This window comes from Theobroma umbraticum, unplaced genomic scaffold (genome assembly GCF_002168275.2).
Source record: "Theobroma umbraticum cultivar Fairchild unplaced genomic scaffold, ASM216827v3 scaffold_56.0, whole genome shotgun sequence".
NCBI lineage: Eukaryota > Viridiplantae > Streptophyta > Magnoliopsida > Malvales > Malvaceae > Theobroma > Theobroma umbraticum.
The window spans coordinates 4,404,769-4,415,346 of NW_018397256.1; the positions used below are offsets into that span (position 1 = coordinate 4,404,769).

At 34.4% G+C, this 10,578-nt stretch overlaps 2 protein-coding genes across 10 annotated transcripts in view; both read right to left on the reverse strand.

Annotated features, from left to right (window-relative positions):
• Window positions 1–1,910: 1,910 nt before the first annotated feature.
• On the reverse strand, window positions 1,911–6,299 carry LOC110411491 (uncharacterized). 4 transcript variants are annotated; one of them, XR_002444778.2, is made up of 7 exons: window positions 5,935–6,297; window positions 4,987–5,101; window positions 3,904–4,539; window positions 3,645–3,756; window positions 2,688–2,752; window positions 2,427–2,586; window positions 2,197–2,334 (listed from the first exon to the last, which is right to left on the reverse strand). XR_002444778.2 is itself a non-coding variant. In XM_021421671.2 (6 exons), the coding sequence occupies exons 1-5, from the start codon at window positions 6,015–6,017 to the stop codon at window positions 2,727–2,729; spliced, it is 972 nt and encodes a 323-aa protein (XP_021277346.1). In that variant the 5' UTR covers window positions 6,018–6,296; the 3' UTR covers window positions 2,196–2,334; window positions 2,688–2,726. The 4 variants fall into 4 exon arrangements, 2 of the variants coding, with proteins under 2 accessions (XP_021277344.1, XP_021277346.1); XR_002444777.2 differs by having other exon boundaries at window positions 2,427–2,592; XM_021421671.2 differs by lacking the exon at window positions 2,427–2,586 and having other exon boundaries at window positions 2,196–2,334; window positions 5,935–6,296.
• Window positions 6,300–8,684: 2,385 nt separating this feature from the next.
• LOC110410829 (SET domain-containing protein) overlaps window positions 8,685–10,578 on the reverse strand; it is an 8,676-nt gene continuing 6,782 nt past the window's right edge. For all 6 annotated transcript variants that reach the window (XM_021420715.2, XM_021420711.2, XM_021420712.2 and 3 more), the window contains 4 exons: window positions 9,964–10,153; window positions 9,579–9,748; window positions 9,282–9,382; window positions 8,685–9,172 (listed from right to left, as the gene is read on the reverse strand). In XM_021420715.2, coding sequence (XP_021276390.1) covers window positions 9,010–9,172; window positions 9,282–9,382; window positions 9,579–9,748; window positions 9,964–10,153 — 624 coding nt within the window. In that variant the 3' untranslated portion in view covers window positions 8,685–9,009. The remainder of the gene's footprint in view (window positions 9,173–9,281; window positions 9,383–9,578; window positions 9,749–9,963; window positions 10,154–10,578) is intronic.

Genomic DNA, 10,578 nt, shown 5'->3' on the forward strand with positions numbered 1-10,578 from the left:
TGAATTATTGCATATTTTGATTATGGATGAATTTATGCTTGTGAATGTGATGGATGACTAACCCATGCATTTGTGGATTTAGGCTTGCTTGGGACTAGTGGGCCATAATCATGTGGGTCCATGTGCCGATCATGATCCTTTCGGAATGAAATGTAACACTCTCTCGAGGTGATGAAGGTATCGAAGCCCCCATATTGAGTATGGCTTTAGTTCTTTTATCATTCAACAACACATCCACATATAAGAAACCTTGTTAAGGCTCTTTCTTCATCTTTTCTAGTTACGCTTGTAAGGCATTCATGAATTGAATTGAACCAATTTGCACCAGCTCCTCTTCAAATTCCTCAATTGAAGTTCACTACCCACCATTGCTGTAGTCACACCCTGCACCTTTTGTTGCTACATTTCTGTCCGTACCCATGATTTTAGACCTTGAGAAAATAGAATAACTTATCTTTCTTGGTCATGTTCCTAATATCTAGCATTAAGGTAGAGAAATTTATCATAAATTCCCATACTAACCTAGTTTGAGTCAAATCTCACAACTCTCGATGAGCCATGTACTCTACATTTTCAAGAAAAAATTGATACTTTAATTCTCACTTAAGGTCTGTCCAAGTGGTGATGTGGCACTCAACATAGACAAATTTGGAACACCACCATAACTTCCCAAACAAGATACATTATGGCCATCGGCACCTTGTCTTCCTCCAACTTTGTGTGCACAACTCGAATGTACTATTCAATGTCAAAAAAAGAAGTTCTCCAGCTCCTTTGCATCCTTAACCCCTTTGGCTCGCTTGGGCTTTGACGTTTTAGCCCTTTTCCCTCAATCTCGTAAATTTACAATGGTATTACTTGCAGCAATAATCAAGAGATTTACATGAACTTTTAATTCTCCAAACTCAACTTGGAGAATGTTTAATGCATCGCTAATCTCATCACTCAAAGTATTTATTATATCGAACAGTTCCCAGTAGACTGTTTAAATTATATCGATTCACTCATGCGAGACCATATGAATTTTTATTGCGACTACTACGGCCTCTAACTCATCAATTCTCTGATGGTCCTCTAGTGCACTTCATGTGGTCACCATGTTTGCTTTTTCACTTAGCACATCTCGCATGTGCTATGATACCAACCGTCACAAACTATGCTCCTTCGCTTAAAGATGCAATAGTCCATGCAGCACTTGGATGGACGTTTCCACACAAGACAACCAATAACTTGATTATAATTGAGCAAACATTAATAATAGCCACAAATTAATTTAAGAAAATGCAACATTGAAACATAAGATATAACGAATGTCATATATGCAACCACTAGAATCACATAAAGAAAATGTTATATTAATATCAAGAAAAGTACAAAGGGATCAAGATGCGTCATTATCTAGTCATAGAGGTAATCTTAGATGATTAACTATAAACATACCTTTACCAGTGAGACAACTCAATAATCTGTCAAATGTTCACCCCTTATAAAAAATTAACAAGATTTTTCAAGTATATTACTACGAGTCGTTACAAGGCATGGGATGGGGACATATTTTCCTTAAAGAGTCTTCCCCTAAAAGCTTAACAAGAATTTTTAAATACTCCACCAAATATCATTATAATGTTTGAAAAAGAATATTTCCCTTGAGAGTACAAAAACCTTAAATCTCTTAAACAATTCTACCTTATCATGATCCTATACAAAATTGACACATAACACTTAACATGACGTCTCTCTTAGTCATTTCTTGGTTGTGCTGCACGAGGGGGTGTCATGACAATTATTTCATGACTTGAGGGTGTCATGATAATGATTTCATAACTTGGCTCAACGGACGTTTGAAAATTTTTCAAAAAAAGTTGGTGAATTGATATATGTAACACCGCCAAATATATTTCAGTAAATCATGAGCAATGACAACTGAAACGAGCTTTTCAATATTAATTAATTCCAAGTAAATGTAGGGGCAACGCATCGTTTGCAAAGGGCAGGGTAAGCCCCTCACATTGCTACAATTGACAACCCTTCGTGTCATAATTTTCAACTATGTTGAGCTTAGCTCACATAGGAATGGGACTGTCTGCGCTAACAAATACTCTTGCAAGCATATATATATATATATATATATATATATTTAAAGACTATCAATGCGTTTACAGCTTGTGTGGCAAGGAAGTCTAGAATGACACCAACTTTTCGTCTAACCTAGCTCTGACATTGGGAGAGGAAGTTTCACCGGCTCCAAGATCTTGAAAACTACTGGGAAAAGATTCAGAATCACAACCTTCACCCGATAGGGGATTCCCAAGCCTGAGGAAATAGCTCCAGCACCTGAAGGAAGAAAAAAAAAACAAATTAAAAATTAACCAGGACTTTGAACTAGAAACCTCACCCCCGCCACACCCAACAAAAAGTTCCCCAACCTCAAATATGATGCCTAAAAGGGTGCAATTGAAAATTTATTTTGTGTTTGATTGATGCTTTTCTTCCAGCACCGAGTGGCATGTTGCACTGTCAGTTATTTACAGATAAAAGCTGTTCTGAATTGTGGCAAATGGCTTATATCCAGTATCTAGGACTACACTGCACCTAAAGAAATATGAGTTGCTGTTCTGAGTATAATAACAAATGAGTTGCTACACTGAGTATAATAAAAAATGAGTTGCCGTATTCTGAGGCATTACCTCTTGTCTTGACCAAGATCACTTAGCAGCCACTTGCTGTCAACTTGAATAAAGAACAAAAGGCACTGCAGTACATTATTAAAAAAAAAGAACATAAAAAAGAATCACTCAGCAGCACAAAATCATCAATTAATGTTATCTTTTATCTCATTAGGACAATTGACAAATTTCAAATGCTCCTATGAAATTTACAATGAGTATTGGTGAAACTTTCAAGGCATATAAGCTACTCTTGATCCTAAACATAGTCCAAAAGGCATTGTTGATCATTAAAAAAATTATCTGGATTAAAATGCCAGATTACAAATAGAAGCCAAACACAAGATATAGAACCAATCATGTTAAGTAATTTCTGATCCCTGCAGCTCAATGATAGTGATACTATAATGGACCAAAATAACATCCACAAAATTCAACTTGACTTTATGCATAACATATATATAAACTATACCAAGTAGTTTGTTGCTTAAAATGCAAATTTGTCTGCAAATATTACTAAACTAGAACCTTAGATTTGTGAGTGTGCTAAAAGCATGAAAAACTAAATACTTGGCATCTTAAGAGAGTGCTCTGAGTTATTAGTTCATACTTGTGTAAAATGACAAGCTAACAACCAAGATCAACAAAATAGATATCCAATTGATCAACCTAAGGTTTCTTACATGTAGCAGGGCCAAATTGAAAGGAAAGAAGCTTTCAATGCCCATTAAGAAAAGGAAAAAGAAACGCATGCCTGCCATAGAAGATATGTTCTCTTCAAAAAATTTTAATGGTTGTTCTTGCATTGGTATTTAAAAAAAAAAAAAAAAAAACAAAGCATCTATCAGGAAAACCACAGAGTGATTTAGAGATAAACAGTTACTTTATAGACAAACAAAATCATGCCATTTCAATTAGTGCAAATTCCTTGATTACTTAGTAATTAAAGCCCCATATTCAAATAGAGAAAGGGCTCACCAATTAGAAAAATAGCAATCATTAGAGCAAGTGTAAGTTGCAGTGAACAACTAAACTGCAGGTGCACTGGACTTTGCAATTGTCTCTGTAACCCACCAACCCAGCCAAAACGCTGCAATACATAAACTTTATTAGATTCCTTGAGAACTTAACTAACATTTGTGCTCAAGATGTTGATTATATAAGAAACATAACATAGTATAAATGAGTATAAAGAACAAATAAAGTATGTAAAGGATGCCCCTTCCCTGATTCTTACCTGATTGAATAAACTAAATGCACCCTTTGCCAGAGGAAGTTCCCCGCACCTTTGCTTATGGAAGAGAGGCTTGGATCCTTTTTCTTTAGGTGTGGCCTCAATGCCTGAGCTGATCTGGCTTCTATCTTCATATTTATCAGCAATTACAATTTTCAATGCACCAAAATTTGGTGAACTCCATGTTCTCCTTGTACCAGTTGTTCTATCTTGTCCACAACTTACCTCATCTGTCCTTCCAGAACTTTCCTCATCTTCGACATGAATGACACACTCAGCATCATTACCAGAATCTTTAAAAACATTCACTTCACAAATATTTCCATTGCAAGTAGAATTAAAATTAGAATTTGAATCCATTCCTCCATGACAATTCTCCAAAAGAGTGTTTTTCGCTGACGGTTGCAAGCTTGGAGAGGTTCCAGAAAGGAACATGGCTAAATCATCACGTTCTTCTTCATCCAGATTTACCCACCTAAGGGGTTGCTTTCCCTCCTCAATAAATGCTTCCTTTAATGCATCTTCTACATGGCAAATCTGAATCTCAATGGCAGCAATAAATTGTCTGTGCCTAGTCGCTGTAATATCATCACAACGATGTCCATGGCTCAGCCTTATAGCTCTCTCAAACTCTTCCAACTGAATTTACATGCACAATTTAACACAGAGTAACTATTAGCATGAGCAATTGGTTGAGTAAAGCGACGGAATGGGAAAAAAAAATGTGATTTCTCTGTTCTACATTTGAGAAGAACATACATGTAAAGGTGAGGGAAAGAATTTGAGAATGCTTAATGTCAGTTTCAATATTTGTTGAGACCTGGGAAAGCATAAAATCTACTCTCTGAGCCTGTAAAACACTAGATTTGAATTGAACAAACTGGAGCAAGTTAAAGATACAAAATTAAAACTGAAATAAAATTACTTTTCTTCAAATTTCCTAGAAATGGATAAAAAGTAATGGTATCTGGCAAACGCCAATGTCCTAACTGTGATAAGTGCAAGTAAGGAGCAAAAAATAAAAAATAAGTATTCAAAATTCAGATTCACCAAAGGAAAAAAAAAGGAAAGGAAAAAGTAGCATACCTGCCATTTAGCAGTACCTAAAGCAGTTTGCAGTTCTCTACAGAGTTCAGCAGATTCTGCTGTTTGTAACCCTTCTCTCCTCTCTTTGATCCACATTCTGTAAGCTGATTCCATTCTGTAAAACAGAATCCATGAACATACTTTATTATCTAAAAAAACCACAGATTTAACTTGTAAAAGATCTTTATCTAATATTTATTTTCAAGACTGTTTGAAGCTGAAATTCTTATATACACTTATTACGTGGTTGATTAATAATATTAAGCATTACAAAAGCTCAGAAAATTGGCTTCTTTCCTTCTTTCAGAAGATAACTTTCATAGGCCAGCATTTCATCAAAGTTGCAGAGTACATCCATATAATCTTCCTAATTCCTATTTACTAAAACTTAAAATAAAACAGGGAAGATGAAACCATTAATCATTTTTATTTTCGGTTTCAACAATCAAAATACATTATCTTCTTTCTTTTCTACTTCATCAGGATTAAAAGAGGCTAAAAAAAAAGGGGGTTAAGAAAGTCACTAATAAGAAAAATAACAAATTCTAGAGTAACTGGTCAGAAAAAATGTCCCAAAACAATAATGCAAGCCATAGACAGTAAATAAGCATATTCAGCATTTACATCAAAACATGCCCACAGGCCACATCCAAAAACTGTAAAAATTTAGGAGGTACACCACTTAACTAGAAATCTAACCCAAAAATAACCCCAAAAAGCCTTAAAAACCAAGAATCAAGCATACAATCTAATGAAGATTCTAGTTTTAAACCAAACATTTAAAACGCACAACCACTTCAAACAAAAAAAATTCCCATATCACCAACCAACCCACCGTTAATGAAGACAATCATTTGAAAAAAAAAAAAAACAGCCAAAACCCAGAAAAGAAATTTGAATCCAAAAGGTGAAACCCAGGAAAGGGAAAAAAATAAAATAAAAACGTACATATCAGCAGATTCTTGAACCTCTTCTGCTGCAGAAAAGAAGGCATCTTTTTGCCATAAATCAAAACTGTTTGCAACCATCATCTTCTCCACCCTTCAAAAGCTTAGAAACAAAATAAAATTATAAATTATAAGTAGGATTGAGAGATTTGCAATATGAATGGGTTTTCTTTCTTTTTCACTTCCCTTCTCTTCTTTGCTAAGAATAAGCAAAGAAGGAAGAGGGAGAAAGAAAACAGAAAGGCAAAAGAAGGAGAGAGAGAAGAGACGTAGAAGGGATTTTTATGATTCTCTTCTCTTCTCCTTTGCCTCCTTCCCCTTTCTTCTTTGTTTTTCTGTTTTGTTTCGTAATTGTCCCTAACTCGGTGTTTGGCACCAAAAACAAGAGTTTCTATCTGCTGTTGATATTACCCAACTTTTATTCCATAGTCATCCAATGAAAGTTCTCCACGTCAAATTCACTAAACATTACAGTGGACGTGTTTTCAATTTAATGGTTGATTTAATATAATTTTAGAAAAATCAGAAGCGAATGATAGCTCTAAATAAAAAAGAAAGAAAAATGAAAAAAGAAGGAAGACGTCGGTTGGTGGGTTAGAGATAAAAAGACAAACGACAAAAGCGGTGAGGTGGGCTGCCCCATTCGCTACAGGCAGTGCATTTTGTATGATAGGCCAGATTTAAGTAGGTCCTTTCAAGCACTTCATTAATTTACTATTTTTTATCAATTATTAATTAATTAGGGTCTACATATATTAATTAAAGTTTTATTAATAGTGCTTTTATATGTTCTTTTTCTTTTTCATATTTCTTCTCATGAAAAAAATGCATTTAACTGGAAAAATTCTGGTTAAAATACAAAAAATCTTTTATACTAAACTAAGAGCTCTTTAGACGCTTTTCTGTCAACTTAGCATGAATTTTCAATGCTTATGTGGCACAGAAAACGTGGTAAAAATAATAAATTTTAAGAACTTTTCATAAAAAATAAAAATTTAATTAAATCAAAATAATGTTTAAAGATTCAATTGAATATAATAAAAGTATAATAATTTATTTACAAATTTTAAAAAATATATAAAATTTTTAATATTTTAATCCAAATATTTATATAGAAAGAAGTAAATATATTAAACAAAATATTATTTTACGCTCTTATAGTGGAGTTTAAAAAATCTACAAACGGTTAAATTGTATTATATGTTAAGTTAATAATTCAATACTACCTCCTTATGTTTAGTTTAAAAGTTTTAAAAATAATATAAATAAAAAATAAATAACAAAAGAATCAATCAATTATAACTTTTAGTTTTGAGTTTTTAATGTATAGTAGAATCGGTAAACCTTGCCCTATTAAAAACCCGTCCAAATTTGATGTCAATCCAAATAGAATCTAAAACAATCAAAATGCAAATCGACTTAAATCTTAATTAGATACTAATATAATATAATTATGAAGGATCCAAATTTAAAAATACTTTGAAATTTCATGGTTTAATTTAGAAGGAACTAATCCACCTCTTGTATATAGAATAATAATGAATAATCTCTTTGGTTTAAAAATAATGCAAATGGCTTTACACATGCCTAAACAAAAGCTTATCCTATATGTAACATAGTGCTAATATAAATAAGTGCAAATGATAAGTTAATTATATTGGGTGCGGAATATTAGGAAAACGTGAAGGGGATTGTTGGGCGGGAAGTTTACATTAATAAATGATTGCGGAAGGAAATAAGTAAACATCATCATAGTCACACCTCGCATAACCTCCACTTCAACTACCCATTGCCATTGCTACCACTCCCTTTTTTTTTCTTTTTTGCTTCTCTGTTCTTAATTTAATTAGCATCATATTTTACTCAAGTACGCTCATTTGCATTAAACAATTCGCACCAAATTTGGTAGCCATAGAATATCAGTCAATTAATTGCTGAAAAGATTAATAAAGGTTTAGATACATTGAATTAGTGGTGGGGTTGGTAGAATGAATGAGAAAAGAAAGAGACAGAGTGAAAAACACACATGGAGGAGGGATGAGTTTTATTTCTCTTGCTTGGTGAAAGAAAGAAATAAATGTGAGATATGGTGGAGGAGTTGAGGTTACACTATCTAAATTTTAACTTGGAACCATAAACACTAGTCTTAAATTGATGTGCTTCCCTTTGGGACAGCCCCTGCATTTATAATTTTTACATGCAAATATTGCACGATCATGTCATTACCCTACACTCTCCTACTGCCAAAAACAACAAGTAATGTTACTTTATTCCTCAGAATCCACGGGCCACAATAAATAACTCCTGCTCCTTGCACTTTCAGATTTTCCACGTTGAAGTTGCATCAGATTCGTGCTCCATTACTGATATTGTTGGGATCTTGATAGCCAACAGCCGTTTATAGGCACCGATGACTTGAAGATACGATATTGCTTTAGTATGGTGCCTAAGAAAATGAAAGGTGAAAAAACAAAGGAATCAAACTTGGAGTAAGGATTCTTTGTGGGCTAAAAGGCAAAATTATAGGGTCCAGTGCTCTTACTATTTTGGAGTAGAACAAAGCCACCAATGCCACAAGTCAAATTTTGGCATCCACAAATCTTGTCCCAATATAAACCCTTTCTTCATCCCACTTTCGCAAGTGGTTAAAACAGTAATTGACCAAACAAGTAACAGCAATGTGCACCATGCTTTTCTCAAGGCTATTATGCCTTTATTCTCTTGTTCCATCCCAACAATCAGCTTATATATATCATCCAGGACAATCAACATGTATTTGTGATAACATAGAAACTCTCGTAATACCATTGATAATAAAATTATACCCATTATTCATGTCAAAGTCCATGGTTTCATGCTGCTTATAATATCAAAATTCAATGACGGTGTCAGATGCTGACAGGTCATTGACCTTGTGGGTGCGGCTATTAACAAGATTTTGTAAAAATAAAAAATAAAAAGTTGTCATACTGATGACCGTGCGCCACAAAAGCAACATTCAACAATCAGCATCATGATAGGCTTTATGATGAATACATTGTAGAGATCAGCTGTAGGCACTGAAGCAACGGCCAGCTCATCTGGCCAATACCTTGTCCTTATCCTCAGCCTTGCACTTGGACAGTTCATATTCCACCAGCTGAACACCTGTTGAACATGAAGTTGTAATCGAGGAGAAAATCCTCCTCTGCATCTCTTTAAATTCCAATGCCAACTTCACATCCCAACTGGCATTTTTTCTGCATGAATAAGACAGAAAATCCCCAATATTATAACTTGTAATTTTCTTCAAAGAAAACTGTATTCAGCTGTAAAGCATTCATAAATGCTTGCTTGAGATTTCTTTACCTATCAACCAAATCTGTGTCACCTAAATTTTCCAGCATGTCATTGAATGTGGACTGTAGATCTTCAAGAACTTGTTTATCAACTTCCAAGTTTGCTTCAATCTGTGGAGAAGGACAAGAAAAGAAAAGAATACAAAGAACTGAAATATGTCAACATTTTGTGATTAATGGATAAGTCAAAAACATTAAACTGGTTATCAAAGTTTAAGATAATCGCATAAGACAATAAAACTTTAGTATAACAAACACACTCAGGCAAAGGGGTACACAAAACACAGAAGAATGGGAAGGAAATTACAAGGGTCTTAGTTAATGGCATAGGGCTCCGAGCTCTTCGTAGAAAGTCTAATAAAGGAGATGGTAAGCCATAATAGAAGATACTTTGATTGTTTGACAGCCAGGTTCCCCGGACCATGTGGGTGGTCCAGTTTGACAAGGGGCAATCGTCAGTGGAGTCAACATCAAAATCTGCACCAAAAGAAGGCTTAATACATTATTCAGGGAATACAGTAGATGCTTGCAAAATAAGAAATACTTGGGGTTGTAAGTTTGCACAGGTGTGAAAGAGTGTGTGAAAATATTTGAAATCCATAAAAGAACATATATTAACCTAACTGAAAATAGAGCCCCAAATGTACCCAACATATGTAGGGGCTGTAAAGAGCTAGAGGCAAGAAAATTACCCAATGGAATCACATCATAAGGGTTGTCTCCTTGTGGTAAGAAGCCATAAAAGGTAACTAGATGGGAACCAGAGAACCTTCCATAACTAAGGCAGCATTGTTCTCCAACACTGCAAGGGCTTGATAGAGAAAATTTCAAGGAATTTGTAGCAGAATCTACTTTGCCATAGTGAACTATGTGTGGATGTAACTGAAAAGAACAACACCAGAATATCAACTAGAATTAAAACTCAGAAAAGGTTGCAAATTGGATGAGAATAAGTCTTAGTATATATGCATAAGACATAGGAACTGTGATGGACTAGGTTGAAGAAAAAACCTTGTTTTTTTTTTTTTTGAAAGATGGTTTTTATTAATGATGAGCTGGAATGCCGTGGGGAGTCTTCAACGTTGAGATTTGAAGACTCCTGTTGGCATGGAAGCTATCATAAGAAGAGCCTGTTCTGAACAATTACAAAAAGAGCAACTGCTCAAGGAGCACTTGGCAGCATCTCAACACGGATAATCTCAACACGGATAATCTCAAAAACAAATAGAGTTCTGGATAAATCCCTAAACAAGAGTCTAATACTAGTAAAACTCTATCAGAGTGATAAGATAAATGAGTGTTTTAAA

Excerpts from the sequence above, each read along its gene's own strand:
- LOC110411491 (XM_021421669.2), bottom strand. The coding sequence starts at position 6,017 with ATGATGGTTGCAAACAGTTTTGATTTATGGCAAAAAGATGCCTTCTTT. Across the intron at positions 4,540-4,986 it reads TAGGTACTGCTAAATGGCAG|TTGGAAGAGTTTGAGAGAGC; the intron begins GTATGCTACTTT and ends ATGTAAATTCAG. Across the intron at positions 2,335-3,644 it reads GATTGCTATTTTTCTAATTG|GTGCTGGAGCTATTTCCTCA; the intron begins GTGAGCCCTTTC and ends TTCTTCCTTCAG.